Source organism: Mus musculus, chromosome X, assembly GCF_000001635.26.
Source record: "Mus musculus strain C57BL/6J chromosome X, GRCm38.p6 C57BL/6J".
In the NCBI taxonomy this organism is placed as follows: domain Eukaryota; kingdom Metazoa; phylum Chordata; class Mammalia; order Rodentia; family Muridae; genus Mus; species Mus musculus.
In genome coordinates, this window is record NC_000086.7 from 102,010,385 (window position 1) to 102,024,946 (window position 14,562).

The 14,562-nt window shown below is 45.4% G+C and overlaps 1 protein-coding gene across 12 annotated transcripts in view; it reads left to right on the forward strand.

Annotated features, from left to right (window-relative positions):
• Nhsl2 (NHS-like 2) overlaps window positions 1-14,562 on the forward strand; it is a 242,795-nt gene that overhangs the window by 161,124 nt on the left and 67,109 nt on the right. The window contains exon 1 of one of the 12 annotated variants that reach the window (XM_006527720.4): window positions 1,542-7,546. The exons of 9 other annotated variants lie outside the window; for them this stretch is intronic. In XM_006527720.4, coding sequence (XP_006527783.1) covers window positions 7,504-7,546 — 43 coding nt within the window. In that variant the 5' untranslated portion in view covers window positions 1,542-7,503. Of the gene's footprint in view, window positions 1-1,541; window positions 7,547-14,562 lie in introns of those variants that run through there. 2 more of the 12 variants (XM_030251164.1, XM_006527725.4) reach the window with 2 other exon arrangements.

Below are 14,562 nucleotides of genomic sequence, written 5' to 3' on the forward strand. Positions count from 1 at the left end.
TGACCCCAGTAAGCCTCCTCCTAAAGTTCCTACCACTTTACTAAAATCACTACCAGCTATAGACAGAACAAAACTCATAAGCCTACCAAGGACATGGCATAATCAAACTAGGACACCCACATTTCCTGGACCAAAAGTAGAAGGAAGCTAAAGAAAATGGTTTAAAAAAAAAAACTAACAAAAAAGCATGGTGGCCATCATAATGTCAAATTATAGGAAAAATTACTAAATTTAGTGTATCCAACCTCACTAAAATATGGTAGTTCAGTGAGAACTGATTAAAAAAACTATTGAGCAGCATGAACAATGCTATTTTTTGAAAAAAATAAAGCATAGGGGGAAAGGGAGAAATGTTATAATTATAACCTCAAGAATAAAAAGTTAAAACTATGGAACATAAAAATACAAAACCATCTCTGCATGTGGTCAAGAGTGGGAACAGAATGGCAAAGAAATGCAAACTTGACTGATGTGTGATGCAGGGTGTGTGATTTTTTGTTTTTTGTTTTTTTTGAGACAGGGTTTCTCTGTGTAGCTCTGGCTGTCCTGGAACTCACTTTGTAGACCAGGCTGGCCTCTAACTCAGAAATCCGCTTGCCTCTGCCTCCCAAGTGCTGGGATTAAAGGTGTGCGCCACCATGCCCGGCGTGAATCTTTCTTTAACTTAGATTTCCATTAGTACTATTACATGATTTGTGCAAGGAATAATACAAACCAGTAACACACAGAGCAATCACACTGGCAAGTCACAAGGACAGACCAAATCATATTTTCCTGAGCCAGCATAAGCAACTAAAAGACGTCATACAAACTTGGGTGTCTTTTGAGATGGGACAGGGAGTGCGGCGGAATTAGTAAAGAGAGCCCAGGTTTGAATGGAAGCCCAGGTCCTTATGTTGCATCTTTGAAGGAAGTCGTTTATCTCAGCCCTCATAGTCTTAGTTTCTTTACTGATAATGTAAAGATAAGAATAACACAACCAAGCGAGCACCTTTAATCCCATCACTTGGGAGGCAGAGGCAGGCAAGCAGATCTCTGTGAGTTCGAAGCCAACCTGGTCTATAAAGCAAGTTCCAAGACAGCTAAGGCAACACAGAGAAACCCTGTATCAAAAGAACAAAAACCAAAACAAACAAACACCCACCTTACAGGGATGTGGTCTTGTAAAGTATCAAATACTGAACAGTGTAAAGCAGTGTTTCTCATTCTATAGGTCTTGATTCCTTTGGGTTTCAAATGACCCTTACACATGAGTCAAATATCAGAGATCTCCTGAATAGCAGATATTTACATAATGATTCAGAACAGTAGCAAAATTACAACTACGAAGTAGCAACAAAAATAGTGAAACTGTATTAAAGGGTCACAGCATTAGGAAGATGAAGAACCTCTGATACAGCCTTACCATGTATGTATGTGATATATATATATATATATATATATATACATATATTCTTTTCTATATCTATATAGAAAGAGAGAAAAAGAAAGAAAGGGAGGAAGGAAGGAAGGAAGGAAGGAAGGAAGGAAGGAAGGAAGGAAGAAAGAAAGAAAGAAAGAAAGAAAGAAAGAAAGAAAGAAAGAAAGAAAGAAAGAAAGAAAATGGTACTTTTATGTTGGATATGTTTTAAATGTGTGGCCTGAAGATGTGTGTGCTGGAAACCTGGGCCTCAGTGTGGCCATGCTGAGGTAATAGAAGCGAGACCTGGAGGAAGATATTTATAGGTCCCTGGGAATGTGCCATTACAGGAGACTACCATAGTTCTCTTGCGATCCCCCCAATTAGATCCCACGAGAGCAAACTGTTATAAGATCAAGTCTGACCTTCACATCTTTCAGACTTCCTGTCTCACCACATGGTCTAACCTTCTCTCTCATGAGGCCTTCGGCCATGCTGTGATGTTGCTAAAGAAGCCCTCCCCCAAGGCCTAACAGATGAGACTGTAAGTTAAATAAACTGTCTTTTTTTTAAAAATCAGTATCTGCACTTTGGTACCAAAACCAGACTAATACGGCTACTGTTTCCCACTGTGCCTCTTTATTGACCCTGAAGCTATTCTGGGCCCAATGCTGCTAGTGGTTTCAGATGGTGGGCTCTTTGTCTCCTGTGGTCACTGTGAGCATTACTGAAGTTTGACTGAGTAAGTGAAGCTTTAGTCTTGAGGGGAAAGGAATCTGGAATATGTTACGGTGGGGTTTTTTTCTTCCTTTCCGGAAATGTTTAAAATCTATGGAGAGAAGTTTAGAATTATTGCTGAAGGGCATAATGAATTGAAGACTTCCTCAGTCGATTGCATCCTGAGCCAGGCTTGATCAGTTCAGGATCGTGTGTCTCTAGGCAGGTGACTATGTCCTCAGAGTTTTCATGGCCTCCCTGGCCAGTGCATCCCTTATAGGATAGTGGTAAGAATGAGACTGGGTGCTGCATCAAAAGCAGCTGTGGTGTAGCAAGCACTGTGTGTTTAAGACTCCCAGAGTAGAAAGGTTCTCAGGGGTTTTCTGAGTACTCTAAGGGAGTCTTGGAGAGGCACAGAGTGAGTATATGACCATGACTCTCTTATTTATTTATTTTAAAATGTTGTACAGGTGAACATTATATGCTGAGCACATACCCCACACCTGCCCTTCTTTTTATTTCCCTATACCCCCTCGAGTTTGTCTCCTCCTTCCCTAGACAACTTCACTTCTGCATCCATTCAGTATAGATGTACATGGATTTCATGTGACTGTAAAAAATGTAGGAAGCACAAATGAGAGAAAACTGGATAAGTCTCTTTCTGAGACTGGCTTAACCTGCTTTAATGTGATTACCTCCACTTTCAACCATTTTTTCCCTACAAATTACCTAACTGTGTTCTTCTTTATGACTGAAAAAAAAAACCACCAGCCATTGTATCTATATAGCACATTTTCCTTCCCTCCTATAACTCAGTTGTTGTGGGCAGTGCCGCAATCCACATTGTTGTGTAAGTATGTATCTTTAAATACATGTGTTTGGCACTGGTGATGGAAGCCAGAGCTTGTGCATGCCGGGCGAACAGTCCTCGCTGAGCCCACCTCATGATCATCACATTTTTGCATGTCAACATTGAAGTGTATTCCATGGGGGGGAAAAAACAGACATTTTATCTCTTACTACGTTGGAGCCCAGACATTTTATTGTGTTTATTGAAGAACAGGGAAATCCAGATATTTTAATAAAAATGAGGTATATGGCTGAAACCTATTCATCTTCCATAAACCTTTCATTTTTAAAGACTCACAGAACCGAGGTGACATTGCCAAGGTCACTCAGCTACAGATGTTAAAATGGGCAACAGTTCAGCTACTCTCTTACTGCTGCTGCCCCTGCATCATGGGAGTTGTCCTTTTGACCTCTGGGAGCAGCTGAACTGTTACGGATACCTTGGGCCTCATAGCCATGGCGTGTAACCATAATGTGTCCACACGGGAGAAACTAGACAGGGCTCTCACACTGAAAAGATGATACTTGAGATGATAAGATGTTCCCTGGTGGGAGCTCTTGCATGCTGATAGGTCAGCTCTTTGTCACCCTCAGGCAGTATCTCCAAATGATTTGGGCTGCTTCAGCTTTCTAAGTGCCATCTGTGACCCTATCGAGTACTTGTGCTTCACATGCAGCCTTCGTTTCTCTCAACAGCAGATTTCTTATTTCAGAAGTTAGTCTCCTGCCCAATTCTCCATGAACACAGATGGTGGAATGTGGGGTCCTAGGCATATTTTGCTCCCTGTTACATAGAGTCCTGTTCCTGATATTAGGGAGGATGTCACAGGGCCATTTCTGGAAATTCCTTATAGGGTTAGGACAGGGGTGAGCCGTGCTATTGACAGCTCTTAAAGCTTGTCTCAGAGAGGATGTGCTGTCACCTTGGCCACACTGGGAGGGAGAGATGACCACCATCCAGCATCCTTCACAGTGCTTTGACTTTGTGCGAGTGAGCAAGGAATGATGTCTGAGTTGCCATCATTCTTGCTGAAGACACTTGGGTGTTGGAGAACCTGTTCCTGCTTCTGAGTTCTGGCTCAGGGATTTCTGGCTCTGCAGCCATTTTTCCCCTATGCCTGTGTTCTCACCTCATGGCTGTACACTGCTGCTCCCACCCTCCCCCATGCCAGACTCTTGACTTTGGGTTTGACGTTAGTTTTCACCTCTTCTCTAGAGACATCAGGGCCTGACCTGGGAGACAGGGACTGTGACCAGGGCAAGGCACAAAGGTTCAAAAGTTGAGATCTGTTGGGGTGCCAACCCAAAGAATAATTGTAATCCACAGAACCTAAAGTCACATTACTGGATCTGGGGATGATGAAGGTGGCTTCATTCCCACCATTATCAGGATTCCAACCCCCAAGACAAAGTCTGTGTTACAGAAACTTGCACACACCATTTCCATTTTCCTAGCCAAGGGACAACAGTTTATCCTAACACCAGTCAAATTCTAAGCAGAGGTGGAGTGGGGGCAAAATGTAAATATTGACCGGGATTTTAGTCCTTAGCTTCTTCAAGTGTTCAACAATATCTCTCTGGCTACAGGGGATGGTGACTCTCTCGTGTCACAGCAACAGCAGTCAGCTGCATCCCAGGAGGGCCACCTGGAGTGAGAAACCACTGTGGCAGGGGAGGAAGATGATAAACTAAGGCTTGTGCAAGGCAGGTCAGAGGTCACAGGCAATGGGAGCCAAGAGTGAGGCCAACAGCACTTTAAAATGCTTCCCTGAACCTTGTGTAGAGGTCTAGAGTGTAGATGAGATATGTCCCTAGGAAGAGCGTTGGGAAACATAGGCAAGCACTGGAAGGGTCTGTACTGAGCCAGACAGTATTTTGCAGATATTAGCTCAGTTCACACAATGCCCGTATAGTATGTGTGCTTTTATTATCTTGAAAGGGGGAATCTATAGATTTGCAAATGTGCTTTGTGTAACATCTACAGAGGCCTACAGACAGTAAAGGAAGAAGCTGAGAATGTGGGCCTGGGTGCCAGGGCTTCCAAGTCTGTCCTTAAGTCTTTGCTTCTATAAAAATCTGCCCATGTGAGGGAAGTAAGACGCTCACCCCAGCTTTGCCCTCTGGAATGGCTACACATTAGCATTGGATTTCAGCATCTCTCAAGAATTCCCCACCACCCCATAATCAGCATCCAAACGCTGACACCATTGCATACACTAGCAAGATTTTATTGAAAGGACCCAGATGTAGCTGTCTCTTGTGAGACTATGCCAGGGCCTAGCAAACACAGAAGTGGATGATCACAGTCAGCTAATGGATGGATCACAGGGCTCCCAGTGGAGGGGCTAGAGAAAGTACCCAAGGAGCTAAAGGGATCTGCAACCCTATAGGTGGAACAACATTATGAACTAACCAGTACCCCGGAGCTCTTGACTCTAGCTGCATATGTATCAAAAGATGGCCTAGTCGGCCATCACTGGAAAGAGAGGCCCATTGGACACGCAAACTTTATATGCCCCAGTACAGGGGAACGCCAGGGCCAAAAAGGGGGAGTCGGTGGGTAGGGGAATGGGGGTGGGTGGGTATGGGGGACTTTTGGTATAGCATGGGAAATGTAAATGAGCTAAATACCTAATAAAAAATGGAAAAAAAAAAAAAAGAATTCCCCTAGCTGGACTTAGGGACACAGCCTGTAATCCCAGCACTTAGAAGGATCATGAACTTGAAGTCAGCTTTGACTACATAAGACACTATCTGGGGGAGAAAAAATGTTCTGTGATGGTTCTCAACCTGGGGAGATTTCAAACTTCTGAGGGGCCCCACCCTTCAGAAGTCTTGGTCTTATTGCTCTCATATAAAGCACAGCCTGCAGGGAGTATGGAAAGGGTAGACCAGCAGGCTTCACAGAAACACCTTGAGGTGTACCTGACACACATCTGCAGTCTGGCCTGCCTCTCTACCTGTGGCTGTAGCTTTTTCCTCTCTAGCAACAGCCAGATTTCCTGAGAGGTACACCCAATCCTCTTCCCTCTCCTTCTTTAACCTGCTGTAGTGTGGCCTCTACGCTACAAAATCCACCTTTGCCAAGCTCCTTGCCTCAGTGCTGCTGAAGTGACTATCACCAGCCAATGCTACTCTTAAATGTAGTCCCTTAGTCTTTTTTTAACAATGGCTTTTTAAAAACCATGTGATAGAAATTGGCCCTGAAGGTAGGAGCCCCAGAAACTGCTGCTCCTGTGCTGAGTTGAAAATCTTAATACAGGTGATTTCCACACACCCACCCCAACCCTCAAACTGCATTCCCATCTCAGTGTCCCTGGCTGAAACAGATGAGAACCCAGCTTATGCTGGGTCTCCTCCCACACTGTGGGCAAGAAACAGTCATGCATCTCCTCTGACTAGAAAATGGTTAGTGGGGTGCAGGCCAATCCCTGGCCCATACTCATTTCAGCAGTAGAGCCATTTAGCTATTTAGTACTGGGGAACAAAAGAGTCTATTTGTAATCGGCTCCTGGCCCACACGCCTTGTTTTTGTGTCCTTGTCTTCTAAGCGTACAGAAACAAATTTGAACAAGTTGTGTTTTCAGTACTTTAAAGCCAGTGACTCTTTCATGCTTTGTGCCCCGGGAAATAGTCCTTGCTAGAATCTGTGATCTGATGTGTGATGGAGGTAGAACCAATGAAGAAGGTTAGCAGTCTCCTGATGCCACAGAGAGTGGGACTGGATTCCAAGTCCCGTTGTCCTCTGACAGAGTACCTTAGGAGAGTCCTTGTCTGGAGCTGAGGTTCACTCACTTCCCTCCCATTACCTGGGACCTATCATCTAGCCCTGTGCTTGGTGAGTATGCTCTACATTGTAGGGTCCTTCCTAAGAGCTGGAGAAACTGAATTGAGTTACACCCAGCTAGTTTACAGACTTGTTCCAGGCCAAGAGGGAAAGCGTGTGTGCTTGAAAGACTTGCAAAAAACAGGGCCTATCTCTGTGCACGTCTCTCCTCTGGGAAGGAAGGGGCCTGCATGGTGACAATAGACCAGGGAGCTGACTCAGACAGCCAGTTCCTGTTCATTTCCCCTCTCAGCAGGACAGCCGCTGAGCGGGAGGTCAGCCCTCCATGAGGCTGGGACTCAGCCTCCTTTCAGCCGAGATCCTTACCTAGAGAAAGATAAACCTGACTCACAGACAGCTCCCCTCACTGTCCATCAGCTGTGACTGAGGCGAACAGAACCACTGAGGTCATAGGTGGAGAGCCAGGGGTTTGAAAAGAGAAAGGTGAAAGTCCCATTTTGAATCCAGGATTGCCTTTCCTGGACTGGACTGCCCAGGAACTTCTCTGAGCAATGTGATTGATAGGGCCGAACTGGCACAGCCAGTGTGCTGGGAACTGGCTAAGGAAGTGACCCTGGGTGCTCTACTGAGGAACCTAGGGACAGGTTTGGAATAACGTGGAGCCCCTGGGGTCTGGGCTCCCAGAGTGAGCCTGGCACACATTTCTCTGCTGTGTGAGGATTGGCTGGAAGTGGGTATCCACACCACTAGGATGGAGAGAGGCGAGTCTCTTACCCTCTTCTGGAGCCGGGGAGGTAAGTTGTTGGGAAAGGAGGGGAGCTCGGGACCAACTTGGAACCAAGAGGGAAGGGAGGGAGACCCCTTAGTTCTAGAGGTGTGCAGGGAGGGGTAGGAAGGAGACTTGGAAGAGATGCTATAAAGCCGTTTTGAAATTGGGTGGTTTTGGATATAAAAAGGGTGGATGTAATCACATCCTAACCCCGATATCTTGGGAACTTAAGGGATTGTAAAAGTGACTGAGGAAGTGTGTGTGTGTGTGTGTGTGTGTGTGTGTGTGTGTGTATACATATGTCCTAGCTTCTTTGAGTCAACTTAATGTAGATTCTTTCAGTTTAATCTCAGTCAATTTGAGGACTTACCCTTACCTCTGGGACTTCCACTGAAATGCTGGATTTGCTTTTCCAAGGCATGGTCACTGGGAGAGGCAGGTAAAAGGGTGCTTGTGACTGGTCGTTTCCATGGTGTGCTTCCTAGTGCTATCTAGACTAAGCCCAAGCCAACCCTCCTGGTCGTAAGATAAGTGCAGGGTCCTGGGTCACACTGGGAACTTTGTCTGACTTCTGCGAGGAGAACCAGTCGGGATGGGGAATGTAACATGGCAGATCCGAGTCTTGAAACATCTGGGAAGTTGCCAGTTTTTGGTGGCAGCTGGCAGGACAGACTGCAAGTGAGCCCATGGGGTGCCTCTGGGGCTCTAGTCAGCCCTTTGTAGCTGGAGTGGGCTCAGAAAGTATTTATGAGCTCTTAAAATGATTAGAAAAGCAGAGAGATGCAATTTTTATAAAAAGTAACATGAGGACCATGTTACAGCCTAGCATGGAAAGGAATCAGAGGAAAGTAGTATTTGGTCTTCAGGTCTTTGAGGGGTTGTCAGAGGGTGAAATGACCAGCTAGGGGGTCTCTGTAAAGTCTCCCATGTCACAATTGTGGTCTGTAGACAAGGAGGAATTTCCTAACAGGCTCTGCATAGACAGATTGGGCAGCCTAGAGGAGCAAAAGCTCAGCAGCCTTGGAGGGATTGTCTTCTCCCAGTCAGAGGGGGATCCTTTGATGGGAAGCAGGCCTGGCCTCCCTCTTCTGCAGGAAGGAGACAGAAGGAGGGGCAGCTGTCACCTGGGATGTAGGCCTGGCCCAACCCTGCAGTTGCCTCCCTGCCTCCCTCCACAGCTGCTCCTCTCGGTTGCAGCCCCCTCATTTTCCTCCCTCACACTGGGCTCCTGCTTCCACTCTCCATCACTTCCCCCCACTCCGCAGCCAAGGGTGTCTTTTCAAACAAACCAGACCCTGCTGCTCAAAATCCTCCAACCGCCTCCCCTCACCCCCTGCTGAAAGTCCCCATTTCTTTTTTTTCTTCTCTATTGGTTCCTTTCTCTAAAAACAGAACAGAGATAAGATTATTTCTCACTCTAATACGGCTCTGACATTTCATAAATCTATGTCCTAGACAACTGGAAAGGGCTATATTTAACCTTGCATCTTGTAGCTTTTAATGGAGGGACTTGCTGAAGGCTCTGCCTTCTAACACCACAGGAGACCTAAGGCTTGTCTTTATTCTCTGCTAGCCTAGCCAGCAACCTGGAAGGCCAGAGTAGTCCTACTTTCTAGTAACATGACCCTTTCTCCATCCTCAATCATCCGCCATCCCCTCTGTTCAGAACTGGAGAAGGTCCTTGCCTCACCTTCTAGAGTGTGCCCTTGGCTTTCGTGCTTTCAGGTACTCTCATTAAGTGGGGCAGCTGGTGAGCATGGGCTAGGACAGCCTAGAGGTATGGACTGGGATGGGAGCTGGGCTAGGAAACAGAGCCAGGAGAGAAGGGACATATGTTGTCATGGGTTTGGTTGTGCCACAGACTGGGAGGAGAAATGATGCAGGAGCATTGTGTATGTTAGCTAATGTGACCGTCACAACAGTCCTGTGAAATAGGTCCAGTGAGAAGACGTGGACTAAGAGGAATTAAGTGACATGTCCAAAGTCATATCTGTTGAGAAAATGACAGCTGGGGTCACAACGTCTACTTACTTTACCCTGACCCAGGATATCCCTGATTGAATTGGTTCTGCCCTTTGGAGCAGTCATTGTGGTCGCTCCCTGCTGGAGCCCTTGGCAGTCTCAGGCTGCACTGCCAGGCATCTTGGCCCAGGCCCACCTCAATTCCTGCCCCAAGCCAAATTGTCCAGCCTGGTAGTTCGGTTTTCTTCTTGTTGTTGTTTCATAGTTATTTTTGTTTTGCTTTGTTGGGAAAGAATCTTACAATGTAATCCAGACTGGCCTCAAACCTGAGGACCTCCTGTCCCAGCCTCTGGAGTGCTGGGGTTGCAAGTGTGTGGCAGCTTCTCTGCTCTTGGGTCTTAGGGACGCTTTTTCTGGTACTGTTCTCATCTGCCTTGTTGATAAGAGCTTCTTGGAGCACTACTAAAGCAGAACACTATACTCCATTTCTCCATAGCTGCTGTTGACATTGCCAACGCTAATGCTTTCTGTGGCCTGGGACAAATTTGGTCTCCCATTTTGTGTCAGTTTCTTGAGCTGCAATGTGGGGTGGAGGAAATTCTCTAAAGGCACTTGCAGTTGTCCGAATCTAGGGTGCCAAGGGTCCTGTCCCCTGGCCAGCCCCACCCCTGCTGCCTTCTTAGTGGTATTGGGATAAAGCTCTCCACAGCTGTAGGTTTTGAAATCTTTGCTGAGCCAAGTGATTGCTCCGGAGCCAGTCCACAAATCGACAGCTCAGTGACAACAGCCACATGTGCAGGCTCTTTTCTTGTTTACCAACTTTTCACAGTGGGCAGTGTGTGTGGTGGTGGTGGTGGGGCGGGCTTCCAAGGCGATTTTCATGGTACACCATACTGCTGCAAAGAACACTGAATTACATGGTAAGAAAATGATTCTCTCTCCCACTTTCTGATTACCTTAAGGAGAAAGTCTCAGTGTGGTACTATTCTTCAACCTCTATAATGTTTGCTAATCTTCTGCTCTAACAAAGCTAGACCTGCCTCAGGCTCAAATGCAGGGACAGGCGACAGCATCTACTTGGAATTTTAATTACTGTGCTCTGTTTCGATTGCATTTCTTTTTACAGTTGCTTTCTAATTATGGCAAGTGATACTTCTTTGCTTTCTGTTTTTGTGTTGCTTGTTTCTATGTTTGTTAAGGGCAATACTGAGGATCATCGTAGGGCCTAGCCTGTGTGTGTAATCCGACAGCGAGCTCCATCTCCAGCCCTTGGCTCTTAGCATGGTTCTGGGAGGCTGCCATTTAAATTTTATTTCAATATAATTTTATCATTATTATTTTATATTTTTTTGAGCATGGATAAGATAGACTTATCAAGGAAAATCAGAAAAAGAGCCCTTAAGCGTGGGAGAGGTTGCAAGAGAGAATACTGTATTTCTTTGTTTTGTTTTGTTTTTGAGACAGAATCTCATAATGTAGCCCTGGCTGGCCTGTAACTTGCTATGATGTAGACCAGGCTGGCCTCATATTCACAAACACACACACACACACACACACCTTTAGAGGCGAGTATTAAAGGTATGCATCACTTCACTCTGTTACCCTATTTATTTTTGAGGCAGTTTTATCTCTATCAGGTTGGATTCAAACTTGCTATGTAGACAAGGGTGACCTTGAGCTCCTGATCCTCCTGCCTCTCCTGAGTTCTGGATTTTGTGTACTACCATACCCAACTCTCTCTCTCTCTCTCTCTGTGTGTGTGTGTGTGTGTGTGTGTGTGTGTGTGTGTGTGTATGTGTGTGTACACATATATGCATCTATAATTCCAGCTCAGAAGGCAGAGACAGGGTCCACAGAACAAGCTAGTTAGTTGGTATCCATATTGGATTTGGGTTTGATTGAGAGACTCTGCCTCAACAAATAAAGTAGAAAATTGACCAAAGATAATTCTTCACATTGACCTCAAGTCTTGTGTGTGTGTGTGTATGCATGTGTGTACATGTATATGTATATATATGCATGTGTGTGTGCATGTGTATACACATATACACATGAAAACAAAAAGAAGGAAAAATATTAAAAATTTTTTTCAGCCAGATGTGCTGGCATATGCCTTTAATCCCAGTATTCAGGAGGCAGAGGCAGGCAAATTTGAGTTAGAGGCCAGCCTGGTCTACATAGCAAGTTCCAGGACAGTCAAGAATATATAGAAAAACTAAATGAGGAAAAAAAAAAGGAAGGAAGGTATATAAATGAAAAATAAATAAACAAAATATTTTTTAAAGTTTTCAAAACTACAAAAACATTTAGAGAAAAAAGCAGAAGTAAATAGAACCACTGATCCCAAACCCTGTGGGAATGGAAACAAAATGGCTGCAGCTTGACCCGCATAGGAATGCGCTATTCATTCCACAGGCATCTCTGGAGTGCCAGCCATAGAAGGCTTTGCATGGCTTTCCTCTGCTCTCTTAGCCTTTATTGTTTCATTCCCTCTAATCCGAGAAACTTTTGTGCATCCTAGCTTGTGGTTCCCTGTCTGAAACGTCTCTCACACAGCCCTGTCCTTCTATCAAACCTCAGCTCATCGTCCAAGACTCAGTTTGAGCAGCTCTTCCTCTAGGGTGCCCTTCTTCTGAATGCCCGGGTTGCGTTCTGCTCTCGGGCACGCACACATCTCTACTGCAGCCTCTCTCACATCGATGGACTCATTTGTTTGCAGACCTGAGTCTCCTGCCCTTTGGCTTCCAAAAACATTTTCTAAGGAAAACTTGGAGGGTGGGGCGAGGATAAAAATGTAACTGCAAGTGAAGCCTGTGACAGTGACTGGACCCTGGGGACTGTCCGGCTCCTGGGATCATTTGGACTGGAGACTTCCCAGATTCAGAGCCAATACTCACACAGGCCACAGATTCCGTCTAGGGAATGTCTTTGAAGGACTGTTACAGGTTATATATCTATAAAGATTATTGGAATATCTTTGGGAATTGTCATCTGAAGTCAAAAGGAAAGTAGAAATGGTTTAAGGGAGAAGTGGGTTGGGATACACTTAATGACAGCCTCAACCAACTACTTGGGGACTCTGGTGCTGCGGTGGCCAGTCACAGGTGTTCCAAGTTTGGGGGGAATCATTCCTTAGGTGCAAGCTGTTCCTGCAGGTGAAGAAGATGGGGAGTAGCTTTGGGCCTGGCACCTCTCTCTGAAGAGGGGACCCTTGCAATTCCCGGGCAGCGCTATCAACTTAAATTAGCCTTGTTGACCAAGGGAATAAGATGCAGTCACAAAGGGGAATATGAAGGATGCATCACAGTGTCTACCTACCACAGAGATCTGGCCAGGGCCCCTGGGGCTGTAGTCCTGGGGAAGCAGTAAAAAGGATATAGCAGTAGTTTGGAGGATAGACTGGCAAGACCTGAGGGGGAATCCATAATCCCAATTACTGGAGAGGAGGCAGGAGGGTCACAAATACTGAACCAGTCAGGGCCACAGAGAGAGTTCAAGTCCAGCCTGGACCATTTAACAAGACCCCGACTCAGACATAACAAGTTGAAAATGGCCAGGGATGTAGCTCAGTGATAGAGCACTTGGCTACCATGTATGGCATGAGGAGGCAGTGATGGTCAACGCCATTACCAAAATCACCTCTCCCACAATAACAAAGCCATGTGGTAACAGGGCCTTGAAACCCTGGGTATGCTATTCCAGTCCCTGTGCTTAGAGGACATAGAGACAAGAAAGTCACAAGGAGTTTCTGGTATAATTGGGGCAGAAAATATTTAAAGGGACTATTGAGAGCAATGTGCAAAGTGTTCCCCCTGTGATGTGTACCAAAAGACCAGGCTGTCTTAACACTTTGTTCTTGCTTCTCTCCTGGAGCCCTTATTATCTGGGTCTTCCCATAAAGCATGATTATTGGCCTCAATCTAAACAGGTGAAAAATGAGATCCAGAGATTTGCTTCAGTCTTCCCTGCAGGTCAGATCTCCCCAACCCCCAACCCCCGGCTGGGACGCCTCCAGCACAGTGTGCTGTCACAGCCTGTGCCCTCTCCCCAGCACCACCTGCCCCCTCAAAGACACATGCAGCCCTCTGCAGTTTGCAAAGTGCTTATTACATATATTTTATCTTGACACAAGCCTGCAAGATAGCAAAATAACGGTGTCAGAAGAAAGCAGATTTCTACCTTTGTTTCCTTAACCTGCCTGATACGCAGTTCAGAAATAGATATATTCCCATCGTATTTCTGTCAGAGACATTCTTCTTTATTCTGCTTTTCTTTTGCCTGCACGTTCTTAACCACCTGTGAAATTCTTCCATTGCATTCATCTGTTCTTCCATATCTTGCCTCAAAAGTGAGAAAATTGTCATCAAAATCAAGTTACTTCCTTTTAAGCTGTGAGTGGAGAAATAGAGGTTTCATAATTTTTCAGCCTTTTCCAAAAGCAGATGTTCTCGGTTTGAAACATGAAAAATATATGAGATGGAGACTACATCTGGTTTTATGTGTGATTAGGACTCTGTGAGAGCTTTCTTTCTTTTTTTTTCTTAAATAATTTTTTTTACATTTTTTTATTTGACAAGTGTTGGGGATGCCATGATGTGCATGTGATAGACAGAGGGCAGATTGTGGGTGTCTCTTCTCTCCTTCCATTGTGCGGGCTCTAAGAACCAAACTCAGGTCATCAAGCTTGCTTGCAAGTGCCTTTTCTCACTGAACCATCTCACCTGCCCAAGACAGCTTTCTTGTTGAACAAGTGGTACTACACTTAGAGGCCACCAAAAAGCTCATGTTTGAGGAGCTGGGGCTCCCTCAGTTTTTTCCTCAGCACCCCTTGCCTGTGCTTTCTTTCCTTTTGCAGCCGGCTTCCTCTTCAGACCCCAGGCCAAATCTATTTCTTTCTCTTCATTCCCTGTCGAAAAGATTCCTCAGATGTTCTGTCTTCTCCCATCAAATGCCAGTGAGCACACATTTTGAGATTAAAAATAAGAGAGAAAATTCATCCATCTCTTCCAGTGGGTTTTATTGTAGTGGACCTGGTCTCAGGGTTTATGTAAAGCAAAGCTTTCCTCTAGGGTTTTCATA